This window comes from Hyperoodon ampullatus (assembly GCF_949752795.1).
Source record: "Hyperoodon ampullatus genome assembly, chromosome: 4".
In the NCBI taxonomy this organism is placed as follows: domain Eukaryota; kingdom Metazoa; phylum Chordata; class Mammalia; order Artiodactyla; family Ziphiidae; genus Hyperoodon; species Hyperoodon ampullatus.
In genome coordinates, this window is record NC_136917.1 from 145,529,306 (window position 1) to 145,553,439 (window position 24,134).

The 24,134-nt window shown below is 40.9% G+C and overlaps 1 protein-coding gene across 1 annotated transcript in view; it reads left to right on the forward strand.

The window, feature by feature from the left end:
- The window catches only part of CPLANE1 (ciliogenesis and planar polarity effector complex subunit 1), a gene marked incomplete at its 5' end in the record, with an annotated part of 139,460 nt that overhangs the window by 108,751 nt on the left and 6,575 nt on the right, over positions 1-24,134 (forward strand). Inside the window, 4 exon segments of the mRNA XM_079703531.1 lie at positions 223-390; positions 1,429-1,556; positions 11,616-11,632; positions 11,635-11,707. Coding sequence (XP_079559657.1) covers positions 223-390; positions 1,429-1,556; positions 11,616-11,632; positions 11,635-11,707 — 386 coding nt within the window.

The window sequence follows — 24,134 nt, forward strand, 5'->3', positions numbered from 1 at the left end:
AATCCAGATATGTATGTGCATTTTGAAAATACCCCAAAGGCCATAACTACAGATGCCTTTAATAATACCTCCCAATGGTTTTCAGATATTTGAAATTTGAATTTGTATTGAAATGCATTGAAGAAAATAAATGCTATGTGGTCTTTGAACGCTATGTTCCCTCTAGAAATATGAACTGAAAGTGACTCTTTTACTAAATGTTGTTTAATTCTTTCTCTAAAGATTGCTGCTCTCTGACCACTATAGTCGTCGAATCTCACAAGCATACAGTCTGATGAATGAACTGTTATCTGAATCAGTACAGCTTCCAGCAACTGCACAGAAACCATTGCCTAACAAACCCAGACCTGCTCAAATTCCCAGAAGGCAATGCTCCCTTTCTCCAAGAGGGTAAGACAAGGTTTGGCACGTCATTTGGCAAGATAATGTCAAGCGTGATAAGTGTGAAGCGCTGTTGTGACTCAAGTTCAGTGGACTTGTTCTGAATTATGATAATAAAGTGAAGGGGAAAATGGTGCCGTAATTATGAGGTCTTCATTAGTTTTAATCACCAAGGAAAAAGACAAAAATGGCATTAAATGTCTAATTAAGATATAACAAAGCACTTCTGTATGCCTAATACAATTATTATATCCATTCAATCCTGTTTTCTTCTTTTTTGTAGTTTTTGTTAATAATTCCTTCTGTAATTTGCCTCCTAACTGCTCCCTTGTTTCTCTGCTGGGCTCCATTCTTGTAGAAACAGATAGTCATCACCAGCTTACCACTTCTTCCTCTTCTTCCCACCCAGTTATTGCTGATTCAATTGTAGATACTGTTATATGTTTCTTCTTAAATTAATGGCCTGCATTAGGTTTGGATATTAGTTCATTAGGGAAGAATTAATTAAACATAGATACTAAAGAAAAGTACCCAAGTGTAAAGTTTCTTATATATGGCAAACAAACACAAAATTATATTTGTTAATGACCCATAAGGAAGAAATGAATTGCCAGTATAGTGTTGTTAAAAATTACCACCTTTGACAAAATAATTGATTAGGATTGTAAACATAATCACGTAACTTAAGAGCCTAGAGGAAATGCTACCCGACACAAAGCTAGATGTAATCAGATTACTTGTGTGTGTGTAATTTGGGGTGTAATCAAAAGAGCAGAGACTCCCCTTGAATATTTCCTAGACTAATGCATGGTATTTAATACATAAATAACTGCCAAATGCAGTTGAAATGAATAGAGAGATAAAAACAATTTCTTTGGAAAAAAATGAGTGAAGTTGGAGCTATGAGGAGAATTATACACTGAATGCATCACTAAGGTACAAAATGAACGTATTAATCTGAGCTGGAATTTACATCTTTTGAAATATGGTAGTTTATCACTGATAGAAGATTCTAGGAATATAATAACTGTGTAATTTCTACTTTAGAGAGAATCGACACGATCACAATTTTCCAATACATAGACCTGGAAAAGTCAGATATATATCCATCAAACCAAGTTATACCCAAAAGGGGAGACTTTTGGGGCAAACTCAAGGCTCACCTTGGCCATGTGGTAAGACTGAAAACTTTTTTTTTATCTTGTGTAATTTGGACCTATTCTTTCTTGTCTCCAAAGTTGTGTTTTCGTTAGTAAAAGTTGTAAATCTTAGTGAAAAGCAGTTCCCATTTCAACAGAATGCAAGGGATTGATAAAGAGTTAGTGGTACTGGGATTTTGTTCTGTTGCTTTGAAATGAGAAGACCCTAGGAATCTTTTTAAACTAATGGCCTTTTTGTAATAGAATTTGAACAGTCAGTTCTGTGTGATATGACTTATTTGGGAATCTATTTCTTTTGTGTGGCTAAAGATGTAGGCATTTTTACAAATTAAATTCTGATAGATTTCTGGATGGATATATCATAGAGTAGGAATAGAACAGGCGCAGGTTGAAATAGTATCATTTTTACCCTTTTTGAATATTCTTTTCCACATTTGAAGCTATAGTATCTGTTATTTATTACTAGCCTTCCTTTAGTTCATTTTGCCATATGTGGGTTTTGATTACTAAAGTAAAACATACTTATTTGTTTAAAAATGTATAATCATAGTTAACATGTAGTATACATATATACAGCTAAGAATGTATAATAATAACTAATGTGCCAGGTTCCATTTAAGCACTTGAATTACAACTCTGTGAGAAAGGTACTATTATGTTCCCATTTTAAGCAAGAGAAAGCCAAGGCAGAGAAAGTTGAAATAACTGCCTAAGATCAGATATCTAGGAAGTGGTAGAGTCTAGATTTAAACCCAGTCTGGGTCTAGAGCCTCCACACCTAGAACCTGAACTTTAGTATGCACGTTAACTGAGAAAATTGAAGTATCCATATATTGCAGTCTTTTTTTTTTTTTTTTTTTTTTTGCGGTACACGGGCCTCTCACTGTTGTGGCCTCTCCCTTTGTGGAGCACAGGCTCCGGACGCGCAGGATCAGCAGCCATGGCTTCCGGGCCTAGCCGCTCCGCAGCATGTGGGATCCTCCCGGACCAGGGCACGAACCTGTGTCCGCTGCATTGGCAGGCAGACTCTCAACCACTGCGCCACCAGGGAAGCTCTATTGCAGTCTTTTTGATGGAACTTTATAGTTTGGTTAACTCTTGCTTTTGATTGATGAATTACAATAAGAAAACACTGTTCTTTTTTAAACTAGAATTTCAAAATAGTAACCATTTAAAAATTTTTTTAAGTTTTATTTTATACCTGATACATTTACCAAAATTAAATAAAAGAAATATCCAAAATTGGAAAAGATTTTAAACTTGAATCATGGTTTCTTAATGTCAGATGGAAAAGTCTTGGATTACGTGGAAATATGTCTTTTTCTTGGACCTGTCCAATGTCAGGCCTGTATTGTTACCATGCACTTGGCTAGGCTGAGGCCTTGGCCCTCTTTGGTCCCCTTACCTGTCCTTGCTGAGCTGTGCTTGATGAGGTGGTCCTGCTGCCCAGGGACTCAGAAGTCCTCAGTGACCCGTACCCCACACAGATAAGTCCAAACCCTCTCCCTGGCCTTTAATGTGTCCCCTTCTGCCTCCTTAGCCTCCTTTCCGCATATAATCCAGATGATCCATAGCACTTACAGGCTTGTTTTCCAGACACATGCTGTGTGCTCCCATTCCTGCCTTGAAATTTTCCCTTATACCTTAAATGCCTCCCCTCTGTGTCTTGGAAGACATCCCTAATTTTAATTCTTTAGCTCTTCCAACCCAGTGTAATGAATTTTAACATCCATATTTTCATTTTTAAACTGGCTAATACTTAACTTGCATAGTAGTTGTGAATATTAGAGACAAATAGTAGCATTGGTAACTAATATAGTTATTTTTTTTGTCCTCTGAACCCTCAGTCATGTGTTTCTGCCCCTCTTGAGGCACTACTGCAACAGGTCTTATGTTGTAGTTACTTATAAACTTGGTTATGTCCCAGGATAGACTAAATGTTTTGAGGGTAGCAACACTCTCTACATCTTTTTTTTTTTTTTTTGCTTTATAACAAATTTAATCAGTTATACATATGTTCCCATATCCCCTCCCTTTTGCGTCTCCCTCCCACCCTCCCTATCCCACCCCTCCAGGCAGTCACAAAGCACCGAGCTGATCTCCCTGTGCTATGCAGCTGCTTCCCACTATCTATCTACCTTATGTTTGGTAGTGTATATATGTCCATGTCGCTCTTTCACTTTGTCACAGCTTACCCTTCCCCCTCCCCATATCCTCAAGTCCATTCTCTAGTAGGTCTGTGTCTTTATTCCTGTCTTACCCCTATGTTCTTCATGACATTTTTTCCCCTTAAATTCCATATATATGTGTCAGCATACAGTATTTCTTTCTCTTTCTGACTTACTTCACTCTGTATGACAGACTCTAGGTCCATCCACCTCGTTACAAATAGCTCAATTTCATTTCTTTTTATGGCTGAGTAATACTCCATTGTATATATGTGCCACATCTTCTTTACCCATTCATCCGATGATGGACACTTAGGTTGTTTCCATCTCCGGGCTATTGTAAATAGGGCTGCTATGAACATTTTGATACATGTCTCTTTTTGAATTATGGTTTTCTCAGGGTATATGCCCAGTAGTGGGATTGCTGGGTCATATGGTAGTTCTATTTGTAGTTTTTTAAGGAACCTCCATACCGTTCTCCATAGTGGCTGTACCAATTCACATTCCCACCAGCAGTGCAAGAGTGTTCCCTTTTTTCCACACCCTCTCCAGCATTTATTGTTTCTAGATTTTTGGATGATGGCCATTCTGACTGGTGTGAGATGATATCTCATTGTAGTTTTGATTTGCATTTCTCTAATGAGTAAAGATGTTGAGCATCCTTTCATGTGTTTGTTGGCAGTCTGTATATCTTCTGTGGAGAAATGTCTATTTAGGTCTTCTGCCCATTTTTGGATTGGGTTGTTTGTTTTTTTGTTATTGAGCTGCATGAGCTGCTTATAAATTTTGGAGATTAATCCTTTGTCAGTTGCTTCATTTGCAAATATTTTCTCCCATTCTGAGGGTTGTCTTTTGGTCTTCTTTATGGTTTCCTTTGCTGTGCAAAAGCTTTTAAGTTTCATTAGGTCCCATGTGTTTATTTTTGTCTTTATTTCCATTTCTCTAGGAGGTGGGTCAAAAAGGATCTTGCTGTGATTTATGTCATAGAGTGTTCTGCCTATGTTGTCCTCTAAGAGTTTGATAGTGTCTGGCCTTACATTTAGGTCTTTAATCCATTTTGAGCTTATTTTTGTGTATGGTGTTAGGGAGTGATCTAATCTCATACTTTTACATGTCCCTATCCAGTTTTCCCAGCACCACTTATTGAAGAGACTGTCCTTTCTCCACTGTACATTCCTGCCTCCTTTATCAAAGATAAGGTGACCATATGTGCGTGGGTTTATCTCTGGGCTTTCTATCCTGTTCCATTGATCTATCTTTCTGTTTTTGTGCCAGTACCATACTGTCTTGATTACTGTAGCTTTGTAGTATAGTCTGAAGTCAGGGAGCCTGATTCCTCCAGCTCCATTTTTCGTTCTCAAGATTGCTTTGGCTATTAGGGGTCTTTTGTGTTTCCATACAAATTGTGAAATTTTTTGTTCTAGTTCTGTGAAAAATGCCAGTGGTAGTTTGATAGGGATTGCATTGAATCTGTAGGTTGCTTTGGGTAGTAGAGTCATTTTCACAATGTTGATTCTTCCAATCCAAGAACATGGTACATCTCTCCATTTATTTGTATCATCTTTAATTTCTTTCATCAGTGTCTTACAATTTTCTGCATACAGGTCTTTTGTCTCCTTAGGTAGGTTTATTCCTAGATATTTTATTCTTTTTGTTGCAATGGTAAATGGGAGTGTTTCCTTGTTTTCACTTTCAGATTTTTCATCATTAGTATATAGGAATGTCAGAGATTTCTGTGCATTAATTTTGTATCCTGCAACTTCACCAAATTCATTGATTAGCTCTAGTAGTTTTCTGGTAGCATCTTTAGGATTCTCTATGTATAGTATTATGTCATCTGCAAACAGTGACAGCTTTACTTCTTCTTTTCCAATTTGGATTCCTTTTATTTCCTTTTCTTCTCTGATTGCTCTGGCTAAAACTTCCGAAACTATGTTGAATAAGAGTGGTGAGAGTGGGCAACCTTGTCTTGTTCCTGATCTTAGTGGAAATGGTTTCAGTTTTTCACCATTGAGGACGATGCTGGGTGTGGGTTTGTCATATATGGCCTTTATTATGTTGAGGAAAGTTCCCTCTATGCCTACTTTCTGCAGGGTTTTTATCATAAATGGGTGTTGAATTTTGTCAAAAGCTTTCTCTGCATCTATTGAGATGATCATATGGTTTTTCTCCTTCAATTTGTTAATATGGTGTATCACGTTGACTGATTTGCGTATATTGAAAAATCCTTGCATTCCTGGAATAAACCCCACTTGATCATGGTATATGATCCTTGTAATGTGCTGTTGGATTCTGTTTGCTAGTATTTTGTTGAGGATTTTTGCATCTATGTTCATCAGTGATATTGGTCTGTAGTTTTCTTTCTTTGTGACATCCTTGTCTGGTTTTGGTATCAAGGTGATGGTGGCCTCGTAGAATGAGTTTGGGAGTGTTCCTCCCTCTGCTATATTTTGGAAGAGTTTGAGAAGGATAGGTGTTAGCTCTTCTCTAAATGCTTGATAGAATTCACCTGTGAAGCCATCTGGTCCTGGGCTTTTGTTTGTTGGAAGATTTTTTATCACAGTTTCAATTTCAGTGCTTGTGATTGGTCTGTTCATATTTTCTATTTCTTCCTGATTCAGTCTTGGCAGGTTGTGCATTTCTAAGGATTTGTCCATTTCTTCCAGGTTGTCCATTTTATTGGCATAGAGTTGCTTGTAGTAATCTCTCATGATCTTTTGTATTTCTGCAGTGTCCGTTGTTACTTCTCCTTTTTCATTTCTAATTCTATTGATTTGAGTCTTCTCCCTTTTTTTCTTGATGAGTCTGGCTAATGGTTTATCAATTTTGTTTATCTTCTCAAAGAACCAGCTTTTAGTTTTATTGATCTTTGCTATCGTTTCCTTCATTTCTTTTTCATTTATTTCTGATCTGATTTTTATGATTTCTTTCCTTCTGCTAACTTTGGGATGTTTTTGTTCTTCTTTCTCTAATTGCTTTAGGTGCAAGGTTAGGTTGTTTATTTGAGATGTTTCCTGTTTCTTAAGGTGGGATTGTATTGCTATAAACTTCCCTCTTAGAACTGCTTTTGCTGCATCCCATAGGTTTTGGGTCGTTGTGTCTCCATTGTCATTTGTTTCTAGGTATTTTTTAATTTCCTCTTTGATTTCTTCAGTGATCACTTCGTTATTAAGTAGTGTATTGTTTAGCCTCCATGTGTTTGTATTTTTTACAGCTCTTTTCCTGTAATTGATATCTAGTCTCATAGCATTGTGGTCAGAAAAGATACTTGATACAATTTCAATTTTCTTAAATTTACCAAGGCTTGATTTGTGACCCAAGATATGATCTATCCTGGAGAATGTTCCATGAGCACTTGAGAAAAATGTGTATTCTGTTGTTTTTGGATGGAATGTCCTATAAATATCAATTAAGTCCATCTTGTTTAATGTATCATTTAAAGCTTGTGTTTCCTTATTTATTTTCATTTTGGATGATCTGTCCATTGGTGAAAGTGGGGTGTTAAAGTCCCCTACTCTGATTGTGTTACTGTCGATTTCTCCTTTTATGGCTGTTAGTATTTGCCTTATATATTGAGGTGCTCCTATGTTTGGTGCATAAATATTTACAATTGTTATATCTTCTTCTTGGATCGATCCCTTGATCATTATGTAGTGTCCTTCTTTGTCTCTTCTAGTAGTCTTTATTTTAAAGTCTGTATTGTCTGATATGAGAATTGCTACTCCAGCTTTCTTTTGGTTTCCATTTGCATGGAATATCTTTTTCCATCCCCTTACTTTCAGTTTGTATGTGTCTCTAGGTCTGAAGTGGGTCTCTTGTAGACAGCATATATATGGGTCTCATTTTTGTATCCATTCAGCCAATCTGTGTCTTTTGGTGGGAGCATTTAGTCCATTCACATTTAAGGTAATTATCGATATGTATGTTCCTATTCCCATTTTCTTAATTGTTTTGGGTTCGTTATTGTAGGTCTTTTCCTTCTGTTGTGTTTCTTGCCTAGAGAAGTTCCTTTAGCATTTGTTGTAAAGCTGGTTTGGTGGTGCTGAACTCTCTCAGCTTTTGCTTGTCTGTAAACGTTTTAATTTCTCCATCAAATCTGAATGAGATCCTTGCTGGTTAGAGTAATCTTGGTTGCAGGTTTTTCTCCTTCATCACTTTAATTATGTCCTGCCACTCCCTTCTGGCTTGTAGAGTTTCTGCTGAGAGATCAGCTGTTATCCTGATGGGGATTCCCTTGTGTGTTATTTGTTGTTTTTGCCTTGCTGCTTTTAATATGATTTCTTTCTGTTTAATTTTTGACAGTTTGATTAATATGTGTCTTGGCGTATTTCTCCTTGGATTTATTCTGTTTGGGACTCTCTGTGCCTCCTGGACTTGATTAACTATTTCCTTTCCCATATTAGGGAAGTTTTCAACTATAATCTCTTCAAATATTTTCTCAGTCCCTTTCTTTTTCTCTTCTTCTTCTGGAACCCCTATAATTCGAATGTTGGTGCGTTTAATGTTGTTCCAGAGGTCTCTGAGACTGTCCTCTGTTCTTTTCATTCTTTTTTCTTTATTTTGCTCTGCATCAGTTATTTCCACTATTTTATCTTCCACCTCACTTATCCGTTCTTCTGCCTCAGTTATTCTGCTATTGATCCCATCTAGAGTATTTTTCATTTATTGTGTTTTTAATCAATGCTTGATTCATCTTTAGTTCTTCTAGGTCCTTGTTAACTGTTTCTTGCATTTTGTCTATTCTATTTCCAAGATTTTGGATCTTGGAAATAGAATCTTGGATCATCTTTGCCATCATTATTCTGAATTCTTTTTCAGGTAGACTGCCTATTACCTCTTCATTTGTTAGGTCTGGTGGGTTTTTATCTTGCTCCTTGTCCTGCTGTGTGTTTTTCTGCCTTCTCATTTTGCTTATGTTACTGTGTTTGGGGTCTCCTTTTTGCAGGCTGCAGGTTCGTAGTTCCTGTTGTTTTTGGTGTCTGTCCCCCGTGGCTAAGGTTGGTTTAGTGGGTTGTGTAGGCTTCCTGGTGGAGGGGACTAGTGCCTGTGTTCTGGTGGATGAGGCTGGATCTTGTCTTTCTGGTGGGCAGGTCCACGTCTGTGGTGTGTTTTGGGGTGTCTGCGGACTTTTTATGATTTTAGGCGACCTCTCTGCTAATGGTTCCTGTCTTGCTAGTTGTTTGGCATAGGGTGTCCAGCCCTGTAGCTTGCTGGTCCTTGAGTGAAGCTGGGTGCTGGTGTTGAGATGGAGATCTCTGGAAGATTTTCGCCATTTGATATTATGTGGAGCTGGGAGGTCTCTTGTGGACCAGTGTCCTGAAGTTGGCTCTCCCACCTCAGAGGCACAGCACTGACTCCTGGCTCCTCAATTTGGGATGATTTGTTGTCTATTCATGTATTCCACAGATGCAGGGTATATCAAGTTGATTGTGGAGCTTTAATCCGTTGCTTCTGAGGCTGCTGGGAGAGGTTTCCCTTTCTCTTCTTTGTTCTCACAGCTCCTGGGTCTCAGCTTTGGATTTGGCCCCGCCTCTGCGTGTAGGTCGCCGGAGGGCGTCTGTTCTTTGCTCAGACAGGACAGGGTTAAAGGAGCAGCCGCTCTGGGGACTCTGGCTCACTCAGGCCGGGCGGGAGGGAGGGGCACAGAGTGCGGGGCGAGCCTGCAGCGGCAGAGGTCGGCGTGACGTTGCACCAGCCCGAGGCGCGCCGTGCGTTCTCCCAGGGAAGCCGCCCCTGGATCCCGGGACCCCGGCAGTGGCGGGCTGCACAGGCTCCCGGAAGGGCGGTGTGGACAGTGACCTGCGTTCGCACACAGGTCTCTTGGCGGCAGCAGCAGCAGCCCCAGCGTCCCACGCCCGTCACTGGGCTCCGCGCTTTCAGTCGCGACTCGCGCCCGTCTGTGGGACTCCTTTAAGCAGCGCTCTTAATCCCCTCTCCTCGCGCACCAGGAAACCAAGAGGGAAGAAAAAGTCTCTTGCCTCTTCGGCAGCTCCAGAGTTTTCCCGGACTCCCTCCCGGCTAGCTGTGGCACATTAGCCCCCTTCAGGCTGAGTTCTCGCCGCCAGCCCCAGTCCTCTCCCTGCGCTCTGACTGAAGCCCGAGCCTCAGCTTCCAGCGCCGCCCGCCCCGGCGGCCGAGCAGACAAGCCTCTCGGGCTGGTGAGTGCCACTCGGCACCGATCCTCTGTGCGGGAATCTCTCCGCTTTGCCCTTCCCAGGTATGTGGGGAGTTTCTTGCCTTTTGGGAGGTCTGGGGTCTTCTGCCAGCGTTCAGTAGGTGTTCTGTAGGAGTTGTTCCACGTGTAGCTGTATTTCTGGTGCATCCATGGGGAGGAAGGTGATCTCCGCGTCTTACTCTTCCGCCATCTTACCCGGAAGTGATGACACTCTCTACATCTTGTGTTACCCCTTCACATTGAACAAATGAAATAATTGAATAACTGGATAAATGGGAAAAAAAGCCTATTTAGCTTTTTTGCTTAAAAATAGCTTTTTATAAACTAATTATTGTTCAAGAATATTAATGGGCAGGTATTGCAGTATTTATACTGTGTCATAGAATACCATATGCCTAACTATTATCTGAGCTGACCCGTCACTCAGCTTCCTGGACCTCCAAGGCAAAGGTAGGAGAGGCAACTTGAGGGACTGTGAACACATTGACCTCCCTGACTGCCTCTGCCACATCCAGAACCCAGCCATTCCCCTGACAACATTCAGCCGCAATGGGGGAAACTGGGCTCTTCCAGTCAGTGATACAGACAACATGAGCCCGCTGGGGCAAGTTTAGTTGTTACACAGGTGGGAAGTGAGGATCCATCAAGATTTTAAAATTCCCTGCAGTTCTTCTGTAAAAGAAGTTTTCCTGAAAATTCTTTGAGTTTGACTATATGTTGCTGTCTTTTATTTATTTATTTATTTATTTATTTGATTGATTGATTGATTTTTGGCTGGTTGGGACTTCGTTGCTGCGGGTGGGCTTTTCTCTAGTCGCGGCGAGCAGGGGCTACTCTTTGTTGTGGTGCGCCGGCTCCTCATTGCGGTGGCTTCTCGTTGTGGAGCACGGGCTGTAGGTGCGCGACTTCAGTAGTTGTGGCTTGTGGGTTCTAGAGTGCAGGCTTAGTAGTTGTGGCCCACGGGCTTAGTTGCTCCGCAGCATGTGGGATCTTCCCGGACCAGGGCTCGAACCCATGCCCCCTGCATTGGCAGGCGGATTCTTAACCACGGCGCCACCAGGAAAGTCCCAACTATCTGTGTTCTATAAAGCAGTATACAGTTTTTGGCTGACTTCTTCAGCCCTGCACACAAACTGTTAGAGTTTTCTTTCTTTTTTTTTGCTTGTTTTGTGTTTAATTCTGTCAAAAAACAATACATGAGGACTATATGATAAGTATCTGAGAGGCATTATAAGCATAAATAATAGGTCTAGCCTTTGAAATCATCCAGGCCTAGGTTCATAGCCCAGCTCTGCCACTTACTTTGTGCTCTCAGATGTGTTTTTTAAATCCTATCACATAGAGCTGTTGAGGATCATACATAAAACATTTTGCATAACATAAACAGTAAATGGTTGCTACTAATCCTGGAATTTAAGAAACCTTAGTTGATCATTCTCTTCGCATTTTGTCTAGGTGTTTACTGGAAATAGGCTTATACACCTGGCTTTTCCAGTTGCCAGAGATGTTGTCAGCGTACATTTGCCATATGAGAAAGATCCATGGTTGTGCTATAAGGATACCAAGTCTCAAAGCAGACTTTCCCTTCCTTCATCTGCACTTTTGTTTTGCTTTCTTGGTTCAAATCAACCACGATTTATTGGGCCCCTACTAAGCAGATTTCTGTCCTCAAAGAACTTACAACATGAAAGGTGCATATGGAAGGCTAAAGAAGTTCACCTGTCTTTATAGGAACTGCTTCTTTTACCATATACAGAGGAAAGCTGGTGGAGCCAAAATGGCAGTAAGAAAGGCTGTGCAGTCTCCAGTTACCATCCGAAAAGGTATGGGATAAAGATTAGAAAGTTCTTGAGCTTAATACTAAAAATTTTTAAATCATAAATCACTCTTAGAAATGTCAAGTACAGATTTCAGTATGAAGAGTGTGGCTAGGTGGTGGTAATGGGCTTAATAAGCACAGTGCTGAACATAAAAACAAGTACTCAGGAAGGTGCTGTGATCACATAGCCATGGAGCACACAGACCCATAAGTTTGGCCCAATTAACTCTGCTCTGATGGAGAGAGAGGGAAACTATACGTCATTATCTCAGTCTCCAACATCTCCCCGAGCCCACCCCTCAACTGCTGTTACTCTCCACAATTTAAAAAACAGTTTCACATTCATCCTCCTATTAGCTGTCTGTAACAACCCAGGTAGATAGTCAGGGCAACTCTTATCCCCATCTTACAGCTGAGGAAGCTGAAGTGTAGAGAAGTCAAGTAGCCTGCTCAAATCCCCTTAGAACAGTAGAAAGAACAGCTAGCAGTTATAGAGAACTTACTTGATGCCAAGCATTGTATTAACATCTTATGTGCATGATCTCATTTAATCCAGTGAGGTATCTGTGGAATTAAAGAACTAAATTTGATGGGAATAATGATGAAAACACTGATTCATATATACCATAAAAATGATGAGAGATGTGAATTAATCTGTTCTGTTATTATGCCTCTCTCCACTGCTGTCTCCTTTCTTTGCAGATTCTTCTTTCAGTTTACATCACATCTCTCTTCAGCTGTGTCTAATCTGCTGTTTAACTCATTTATCAAGTTTTAATGTCGATGGCTATACCTTCTAGAAATTCTACTTGGTCCTTTCCATACTTTCCCCCATTGTATGCATTAAAACCGAAGCCTCCAGTTACTGGGATTAATTTGAGTCCTAGAAGCATCATTTCCTGTGCTTTTAATTTTATAATCCCAGGCTAGTTTTTTTCTTTCAAAGTCTCTCATTTTAATCTTTTGTTAAGATGTTTTCTAATTTAGAATACCCCATAGCTTTTTATTCTTTTCAAAGCAAATATGAAGCAATGTTTATTTTAACAGATAAAATGCCCCCAAATACAATGTTACCCCTAAAAATAGCTGAAATTATATGTACCTTTGTATTGTATTATGAAGCCTCCAGAGACTCAGGGTTTTGTGTTCTTGAAGTGAGTTAGGACCTAGCATGAGGCCTTGCCCATATAAAGGCAAAGAGAAGTATTTCTTTCATTGTCCAGTGTCCAGCCCCTGAGAGTATGACTCCAGGTTTCTAGCTTGGGTGTTTGTCTAGACTGTGGCCTAATAATTGGCCCAGGTTGGGCAAGAGGAGGAGTAGGGTTTTCTTCTAGGGGAGGTGGAGCTAATGGACTCAGGGTTACTGTTCAGTTTCAGACTCCTCAGGCAAGAGTCTACAGAGTTGTTTGGCAATAAAGAAACAGAGGCGGCATTCACTCTCCTACAGAGAAAGATGCTACTTTAGGGGAAGCTGGTGCACTTTCCCACTAGTTTCCACTGTGGGGTTTCTTCTTGATATATCACTTACCTTTGACCTTAGAAAGCTTTCCCTGGCCATGTTGGGGTAGGAACATCCCACCTACCACAAAGGAGAAGCTTTGCACATGCTCCGTTTCACAGAATTTTTTTCATATTGTATTTTTATCTCAAAATTGGATATCCCAAATAGATCTAGAGAAATGCACTTTGATCTGAAGCAAAGGAAATTACAAAGCCATCCCTGTGTAAAACAAGGTGAGAGAAAGCCAGTGTTAGCCTCTCAAGGTTTGTAGATACCCCATAGGTAAAAGTTTACCCTAAAATGTAGGCTTACTAACCTTAGTATCAGCCGACTTGGTGATGATCTGTCATTCTATCTAGATGACAGTAATTATGTTCATTTGACAGAACAAGAGTAGCAAAGATTAGATACCAAATTAATTGCAGCGGAGATAGGGGTGGGATTAGTTAATGGTCACAATCTTTGCTAATCTCTTCTCATACCTGGAAGACTTGAAGGAACAACTTCAGCACCCTGCCTCCGTTGTTTTCATCTACTCTGGAGGGACAGCCTACCCTTGTAGTTACAATACTGCTTAACCACCTGTTGGTTTCTCTTCTTTTTATCCTCAGTCTCAACCTTTTCTGTTTTACCAGCTGTTTTTTTTTTAAACACAGTGTGTTCACCTGTGTATTCTGATTGTGCATTCATAGATACTTTTTCTTTCACAGTTTTTCAAAAATTGTTCCTTAGTAATATTTACTGAAATAATTATTTTAATATGAAACTTTCAGTCACACCCCAAAATACTCAGTGGTGTCTTTAAATAGCAGAAAAAAAAGTGAGCCCTTTTTCAACTAGAGCACAGTCCTCACATTGGATTCTAAAGTGGTGACCACAGGTGCTACAGAATGATGTTGACCTTATTTCTGTTTCAGACCCTTGGGGCTAATCAAAAGAAAGATCCCTAAGCCCTCTTGTACTGCCACCCTTCTCCCTGTAACCCAAGAAGCAAGCTATTGGAAAGCTGCTGCCTTGGGGATCCAGATAAATAGACCTGTTTCTCACTTACAGATGTGAAGATTATCCAGCAGAGCCCTCTAAGTACTATTCTTCCCTCACCCAAAAGAACTGAAAGTTAACATATTAGCTCAGGTTCTGGGCATAGATCATCTCTCTCATCTTGGGCAAATTACATAACCTCCTCCCTAAGCCTCACCTTCCTCATTTGCAAAATGGGGATAGTAACTGTTTCCCCACAGGACTTTCATGAAGAGTATTTATTCTGCAGCAGTCTGTTGAGCTCCTGCTACTTACCAGGCACTGTTAGTCAGGAACAACGCAGACGGTAGCACAAAATAAGATATGGGAGACCTTGAAGGTCTCTTTGAGAAGGTGTCATTGGAGTGAAGATGCTGAATGTTGAAAAGGCGGTTGTCACATAACAATAAGGAAGAACAGTTCCAGGCGGAGAGAAGAGCAAGTTCAAAGCCTGCTACAGAGGCAATCTTGATAGATTGCTTGGATTGGATTTTACTCTGCATCCAGTGGGACTCCATTGGAGGGAATTAAGCAGGGAGATAATATAATTTACATTTTAGAACATGTGGGAGAAAAAGAACAGAAGGCAGCAGACAAGCACAGAGATATTCCTTGGAGTAGCGTTATAATAATAAAAATGGGGGGAAGTCATTCGATTTGGAATATAGAGCATTTCCCGGAATAGGGCAGAAATTAACAGTTTGATTTTGGACATGTTAAGATTGGGATGTTTATTGCACATCCAAGGCAAGGTGTCAAGAAGGCCGTTTGCACTATGAAGCTAGAGATACAGGTTTGCGAGTTGTCAGCATGTAGGTATTTCCAGCCATGGAACTAGATGAGGTCAGAGAGGGAGGATGTAGATGTGTAAGGAGACCAATGACCAGGTCCTGGGGCTCTCTGGTAATTCAGCAGACTGAATGTAGGTAGCCTGCATAGCCCATAGTAAATGCAAGACTGTGTACTTCTGTTATTTGGGGGTGGGGGGTGCTTATTTCTTGAAGGTATCCTTAGCACATGAGGTTGGTAGAGAGATGAAAGACCAGGTGGCCCAAACCTTAGCACTCTGTTACCTCTTCTTCCCCTCTTCAAGGAGCCACAGGCCTGCTTGTTGGGATCTGAGTTTACTTCCCATCGTATACCCCACATATACACCCATCTCGGGTGTTTCTTCAGGTCACCCAGTAGGGGTAGAATGGGCTGTAATACTGGCTTTGGAACATGAAGTGTGTTAGGTGGGGCCAGCTTCCTCCAGGCCTCCTGCAGAGAAGCGCTGTCGATGGGCCAACGCGCTAAGCTGCCTGTGGGCACGAGCTGGGGTGAATGTTTCTTTTCAGCAAATACTGATATTCAGTAAGGAGGAAGGGGGCCATAATGTGTGGCTACTGCACTTACCTTGATGCCTGTGCCCAAAGGCGGATTGTAGCTGTGAAGCGCGAGTGGCGATGCCGAGAACATCACTCCTGTGAAGCTTCCACAAGACTTTCCATAAGAGAGAGGCAAGGGGGCTTCCCTGGTAGCGCAGTGGTTGAGAGTCCGCCTGCCGATGCAGGGGACGCGGGTTCGTGCCCTGGTACAGGAAGATCCCACATGCCGCGGAGCGACTGGGCCCGTGAGCCACGGCCGCTGAGCCTGAGCGTCCGGAGCCTGTGCTCTGCAACAGGAGAGGCCACAACAGTGAGAGGCCTGCATACCACACACACACACACAAAAAAAAACGAGAGGCAAGGAAGGCCCAGCTCTCTGAGTTCATCCAGCTTTTAACTTGGAACTTCTCCAGAGTTCCTTTTTTTTTCCTGTGGCCTCTCCTCCCTAGACTCTCTTGTCCTAGAGGTTACTGTTGCTTTTTTTGTTTGTTTTGTTTTTGTTTCTTTTTTATTAGTTATCTATTTTATACATATTAGTGTATATATGTCAATCCCAATCTCCCAATTCATCACACCACCCCACCCCTGCTTTCTCCCCTTGGTGTCCATACGTTTGTTCTCTACATCTGTGTCTCTATTTCTGCCCTGCAAACCACTTCATCCGTACCATTTTTCAAGATTCCACATATATGTGTTAATATACGATATTTGTTTTTCTCTTTCTGACTTACTTCCCTCTGTATGACAGTCTCTCGGTCCATCCACGTCTCTACAAATGACCGAATTTCGTTCCTTTTTATAGCTGAGTAACATTCCATTGTATATATGTACCACCTCTTCTTTATCTGTTCATCTGACGATGGGCATTTAGGTTGCTTCCATGATCCTGGCTATTGTAAATAGCATGGCAATGAACATTGGGGTGCATGTGTCTTTTTGAATTATGGTTTTCTCTGGGTATATGCCCAGTAGTGGGATTGCTGGGTCATATGGTAATTTTATTTTTAGTTCTTTAAGGAACCTCCGTATTGTTCTCCATAGTGGCTGTATCAATTTACATTCCCACCAACAGTGCAAGAGGGGTCCCTTTTCTCAACACCCTCTCCAGCACTTGTTGTTTGTAGATTTTCTGATGATGTCCATTCTAACTGGTGTGAGGTGATACCTCACTGTAGTTTTGATTTGCATTTCTCTAATAATTAGTGATGCTGAGCAGCTTTTCATGTGCTTCTTGGCCATCTGTATGTCTTCTTTGGAGAAATGTCTATTTAGGTCTTCTGCCCATTTTTCATTGGGTTGTTTGTTTTTTTAACATTGAGCTGCATGAGCTGTTTATATATTTTGGAGATTAATCCTTTGTCTGCTGGTTTGTTTGCAAATGTTTTCTCCCATTCTGAGGTTTGTTTTTTCATCTTGTTTGTAGTTTCCTTTGCTATACAAAAGCTTTTACGTTTCATTAGGTCCCATTTGTTTATTTTTGTTTTTACTTCCATTACTCTAGGTTGTGGGTCAAAAAATATCTTGCTGTGATTTATGTCAAAGAGTGTTCTTCCTGTGTTTTCCTCTGAGAGCTTTATAGTGTCCGGTCTTACATTTAGGTCTTTAATCCATTTTGAGTTTATTTTTGTGTATGGTGTTAGAGAATGTTCTAATTTCATTCTTTTACATGTAGCTGCCCAGTTTTCCCAGCACCACTTATTGAAGAGACTGTTTTTTCTCCACTGTATATATACCCTTGCCTCCTTTGTCATAGATTAGTTGACCATAGGTGCATTGGTTTATCTGTGGGCTTTCTATCTTGTTCCATTGATCTATATTTCTGTTTTTGTGCCAGTACCATACTGTCTTGATTGCTGTAGTTTTGTAGTAGAGTCTGAAGTCAAGGAGTCTCATTCTTCCAGCTCCGTTTCCTTCCCTCAAGATTGCTTTGGCTATTCGGGGTCTTTTGTGTCTCCATACAAATTTTAAGATTTTTTTGTTCTAGTTCTGTAAAAAATGCCATTGGTTATTTGATAGGGATTGCATTGAATCTGTAGATTGCTTTAGGTAGTATAGTCATTTTCACAACATCGATTCTTCCAATCCAAGAACATGGTATATCTCTCCATCTGTTTGTGTCATCTTTGATTTCTTTCATCAGTGTCTTATAGTTTTCTGAGTACAGGACTTTGACCTCCTTAGGCAGGTTTATTCCTAGGTATTTTATTCTTTTTGTTGCAGTGGTGAATGGGAGTGTTTCCTTGATTTCTCTTTCTGATCTTTCATCTTTAGTGTATAGGAATGCCAGAGATTTCTGTGCATTAATTTTGTATCCTGCAACTTTATCAAATTCACTGATTAGCTCTAGTAGTTTTCTGGTGGCATCTTTAGGATTATCTATGTATAGTATCATGTCATCCGCAAACAGTGACAGTTTTACTTCTTCTTTTCCAATTTGTATTCCCTTTATTTCTTTTTCTTCTCTGATTGCCGTGGCTAGGACTTCCAAAACTGCTGAATAAGAGTGGCGAGAGTGGACATCCTTGTCTTCTTCCTGATGTTAGAGGAAATGCTTTGTTTTTCACCATTGAGAATGATATTTGCTGTGGGTTTGTCATATATGGCCTTTATTATGCTGAGGTAGGTTCCCTCTATGCCCACTTTCTGGAGAGTTTTTATCATAAAAGGGTGTTGCATTTTGTCAGAAGTTTTTCTGCATCTATTGAGATGATCATATGCTTTTTATTCTTTAATTTGTTAATATGGTGTATCACATTGACTGATTTGAAGAATCCTTGCATCCCTGGGATAAATCCCACCTGATTATGGTGTATGATGCTTTTAATGTGTTGTTGGATTCTGTTTGCTAGTACTTTGTTGAGGATTTGTGTATCTATATTCTACAATGATATTAGTCAGTAATTTTCTTTTTTTGTGATATGTTTGTCTGGTTTTGGTATCAGGGTGATGGTAGCCTCATAGAACGAGTTTGGGAATATTCCTTCCTCTGCAATTTTTGGAAGAGTTTGAGAAAGATGGGTGTTAGCTCTTGTCTAAATGTTTGATAGAATTCACCTGTGAAGCCATCTGGTCCTGGACTTTTTTTGTTGGAAGATTTTTAATCACAGTTTCAATTTCATTACTTGTGATTGGTCTGTTCATATTTTCTATTTCTTCCTGGTTCAGTCTTGTAAGATTATACCTTTATAAGAATTTGTCCATTTCTTCCAGGTTGTCCATTTTATTGGCATAGAGTTGCTTGTAGTAGTCTTTTATGATGCTTTGTATTTCTATGGTGTCCATTGTAACTTCTCCTTTTTCATTTCTAATTTTATTAATTTGAGTCCTTTCCCTCTTTTTCTTGGTGAGTCTGGCTAAAGTTTTATCAATTTTGTTTATCTTCTCAAAGAAGCAGCTTTTAGTTTTATTGATCTTTGCTATTGTTTTCTTTGTTTCATTTATTTCTGCTACTGATCTTTATGATTTCTTTCCTTCCACTAACTTTGGGTTTTATTTGTTCTTCTTTTTCTAGTTCCTTTAGGTGTAAGGTTAGATTGATTACTTGAGACTTTTCTTGTTTCTTGAGGTAGTATTGTATTGCTATAAACTTCCTTCTTAGAACTTTGCTTTTGCTGTATCCCATATGTTTTGGATCATCGTGTTTTCGTTGTCATTTGTCTCTAGGTATTTTTTGATTTCCTCTTTGATTTCTTCACTGATCTCTTGGTTATTTAGTAACGTATTGTTTAGCCTCCATGTGTTGGTTTTTTTTACGTTTTTCCCCTGTAATTTATTTCTAATCTCATAGCGTTGTGGTTGGAAAAGATGCTTGATATGATTTCTGTTTTCTTAAATTTACCAAGCCTTGATTTGTGACCCAAGATTTGGTCGATCCTGTAAAATGTTCCATATGCACTTGAGAAGAAAGTGTAGGGACTTCCCTGGTGGCGCAGTGCTTAAGAATCCGCCTGCCAATGCAGGGGACATGGTTCGATCCCTTGTCCAGGAAGATCCCACATGCCACAGAGCAGCTAAGCCCGTGCGCCACAACTACTGAGCCTGTGCTCTACAGCCCGCAAGCCTCAACTGCTGAAGCCCATGTTTCACACCTACTGAAGCCCATGTGCATAGAGGCCGTGCTCTGCAACAAAGAGAAGCCACTGCAGTGAGAAGCCTGTGCACCTCAACGAGGAGTAGCCCCCGCTCTTTGCAACTAGACAAAGCCTGTGTGCAGCAACAAAGATGCAACACAGCCAAAAATAAAAATAAATAAATAAATTTATAAAAAATAAAAAACGAAAGTGTAATCTGTTTTCGGATGGAATGTCCTATAAGTATCAATTAAATCTGTCTGGTCTATTGTGGCATCTAAAGCTTGCGTTTCCTTATTAATCTTCTATCTGGATGATCTGTCCATTGGTGTAAGTGAGGTGTTAAAAGTCCCCCACTATTACTGTTACTGTCAATTTCCTCATTTATAGCTGTTAGCATTTGCCTTATGTATTGAGGTGCTCCTATGTTGGGTGCACATATATTTATAATTGTATATCTTCTTCCTGGATTGATGCCCTGACCATTACGTAGTGTCCTTCCTTGTCTCTTGTACCATTCTTTATTTTAAATTCTATTTTATGTGATATGAGTATTGCTACTCCAGCTTTCTTTTGATTTCCATTTACATGGAATATCTTTTTCCATCCCGCCACTTTCAGTCTGTATGTGTCCCTAGGTCTGAAGTGGGTCTCTTGTAGACAGAATATATATAGGTCTTGTTTTTTGTATCCATTCAGCGAGCCTGTGTCTTTTGGTTGGAGCATTTAATCCATTCACGCTTAAGGTAATTATCGATATGTATGTTCCTATTACCATTTTCTTAACTGTTTTGGGTTTGTTTTTGTAGGTCCTTTTCTTCTCTTGTGTTTCCCACTTAGAGCAGTTCCTTTAGCATTTGTTGTAGAGCTGGTTTGGTGGTGCTGAATTCTCTTAGCTTTTGCTTGTCTGTAAAGCTTTTGATTTCTCCCTCAAATCTGAATGAGATCCTTGCTGGGTAGAGTAATCTTGGTTGTAGGTTCTTCCCCTTCATCACTTTAAATGTATTGTGCCACTTCCTTCTGGCTTGTAGAGCTTCTGCTGAGAAATCAGCTGTTAACCTTATGGGAGTTCCCTTGTATGTTATTTGTCATTTTTCCCTTGTTGCTTTTAATAAGTTTTCTTTGTCTCTAATTATTGTCAATTTGATTACTGTGTGTCTTGGCTTGTCTCTCCTTGGGTTTATCCTGCCTGGGACTCTCTGCAGTTCCTGGACTTGAGTGGATATTTCCTTTCCCATGTTAGGGAACTTTTTGACTATAATCTTTTCAAATATTTTCTCTGGTCCTTTCTGTCTCTCTTCTCCTTCTGGGAATGCTATAATGTGAATGTTGGTGAGTTTAATGTTGTCCCAGAGGTCTCTTAGGCTGTCTTTATCTCTTTTCATTCTTTTTTCTGTTCCACCACATTGAATTCCACTATTCTGTCTTCCAGGTCACTTATCCATTCTTCTGCGTCAGTTTTTCTGCTATTGATTTCTTCTAGTGTATTTTCATTTCAGTTATTGTATTGTTCATCTCTGTTTGTTCTTTAGTTCTTCTACGTGTTCTTTAATTCTCCTAGGTCTTTGTTAAACATTTCTTGCATCTTTTCGATCTTTGCCTCCATTCTTTTTCTGAGGTCCTGGATAATCTTCACTATCATTATTCTGAATTTGTTTTCTGGAAGGTGGCCTATCTCCACTTCATTTAGTTCTTTTTCTGGTGGTGTTTTATCTTGTTCCTTCATCTGGTACATATTCCTCTGCCTTTTCATTTTGTCTAATTTTCTGTGAATGTGGTTTTCATTCCACAGGCTGCAGGGTTGTAGTTCTTTTTGCTTCTGCTCTCCGCCCTCTGGTGGATGAGGCTGTCTAAGAGGCTTGTGGAAGCTTCCTGATGGGAGGGACTGGTGGTGGGTAGAGCTGGGTGTTGATCTGTTGGGCAGAGATCAGTAAAACTTTAATATGCTTGTCTGCTGATGGGTGGGGCTGAGTTCCCTCCCTGTTGCTTGGCCTGAGGTGACCCAGCACTGGAGCCTACAGGCTCTTTAATGGGGTTAATGGTGGACCCCAGGAGGGCTCATGCCAAGAAGTACTTCCCAGAACTTCTGCTACCAGTGTCTGTGTCCCCACGGTGAGCCACCGCCGTCCCCCGCCTCTGCAGGAGACCCTCCAACACTAGCAGGTAGGTCTGATTCAGTCTCCTAGGGGGTCACTGCTCCTTCCCCCTGGGTCCTGGTGTGCACACTACTTTATGCCCTCCGGGAGTGGAGTCTCTGTTTCCCCCAGTCCTGTTGAAGTCCTGGAATCAAATCCCACTAGACTTCAAAGTCGATTCTCTGAGAATTCCTCCTCCTGTTGCCAGACCCCCAGCTTGGGAAGACTGACGTGGGCCTCAGAACCTTCACTCCAGTGGGTGGACTTCTGTGGTATACGTGTTCTCCAGTTTGTGAGTTGCCCACCCAGTGGTTATGGGATTTGATTTTATTGTGATTGCACCTCTCCTACCATCTCATTGCGCCTTCTCCTTTGTCTTTGGATATGGGGTATCTCTTTTGGTGAGTTCCAGTGTCTTCCTGTCGTTGATTGTTCAGCAGTTAGTTGTGATTCTGGTGCTCTTGCAAGAGGGAATGAGCACACGTCCTTCTACTCTGCCATCTTGAACCAATCTCGGTTACCATTACTTTTAAACTCAAGAGGTGGCCAGAGGAGATGGAGTCAAGATGGCAGAGAAGAACATGAGCTCACCTCTTCTTAGGAAAGCATCAAAATAACAACTGCTGAACGACCATAGACAAAAAAAAAAAAAGAAAAAACCCCACTGGAACCTACCATAAGGATATCCTACATCCAAAGAAGCCACAGTGAGACAGTAGGAGGGGCACAATTGCGATAAAATCAAATCCCACAAAATTTGGGTGACCCACAAAATGGAAAATAATTATACCACAGAAGCTGTCCCACAACAGTGAAAGTTCTGAGCCCCACGTCAGGCTCCCCGGCCTGGGGGTCTGGCAACCAGAGTAGGAGCCCCCAGAGAATCTGGCTTTGAAGGCTAGTGGGGTTTGATCGCAGGAATTCCACAAGACAGGGAGAAACAGAAACTTCTCTATTGGAGGGTACATACAAGGTCTTGTGCGCACCAGGACCCAGGGAAAAAAGCAGTGACCTCATAAGAGCCTGGGCCAGACCTACCTGCTCCTATTGGAGTGTCTCCTGCAGAGGTAGTGGTGGGGCAGCTGTGGCTCAGTGCGGTGAGAAGACATAGTGGTGGTTCTGGGGAGTACTCTTCGGTGTGAGCACTCCTGGAGGCTGCCGTTTTGTCTCCAAGACCTTGCCCCACCCAACAACCTGTAGGCTCCAGTGTTGGGATGCCTCAGGCCAAACAATCAACAGGGATGGACACAGCCCCACCCCACCCATTAGCAGACAGGCTGCTTAAAGTCTTCCTGAGCACATGGCTACCCACGAAACACACCCCTTGACACGGCCCTGCCCACCAGAGGGACCAGACCCAGTTCCACCCACCAGTGGTCAGGAACCAGTCCCTCCCACCAGGAAGCCTGAACAAGCCTCTTAGCATCACCCACCAGGGGGCACAGCAGAAGCAAGAACTACCACCCTGCAGAAGAGAAACCACATTGCAGAAAGTTAGACAAAATGAGACAGGAGAGGAATATGTCCCAAATGAAGGAACAAAATAAAACCCCAGAAGAACAACTGAGTGAAGTGGAGACAGCCAATCTACATGAGAAAGAATTCAAAGTAATGATAGAAAAGATTATCCAAGTTCTTGGGAAAAGAATGCAGGCACAGATCGAGAAGTTACAAGAAATGTTTAACAAACACCTAGAATAACTAAAGAACAAACAGAAATGAACAATACAATAACTGAAATGAAAAATACACTGGAAGGAAACAAGACAGAATAACTGAGACAGAGGAATGGACAAGTGAGCCAGAAGACAGAATGGTGAAAATCACTGCTGCAGAGTAGAATAAAGAAAAAAGAATGTAAAGAAATGATGAGAGCCTAAGAGACCTTTGGGACAACATTAAATGCACCAACATTCGCATTATAGGGGTCCCAGAAGGAGGAGAGGGAGAGAAAGGACCTGAGAAAATATTTGAAGAGATTATAGCTGAAAACTTCCCTAACATGGGGAAGGAACCAGCCATAGAAGTCCAAGGAAGCCCAGAGAGTCCCTGGCAGGATAAACCAAGGAGGAACATGCTAAGACACATAGTAATCAAATTGACAAAAATTAAAGACAAAGAAAAAATATTAAAAGCAACAAGGGAAAGCAAAAAATAACATACAAGGGAATTCCCAAAAGGTTGTCAGCTGATTCCTCAGCAGAAAGTATGCAGGCCAGAAGGGGGTTGCACGATAGATTTAAAGTGATGAAGGGGAAGAACCTTCAACCAAGAACACTCTACCCAGCAAGGCTCTCACTCAGATTCGATGGAGAAATCAAAAGCTTTACAGACAAGC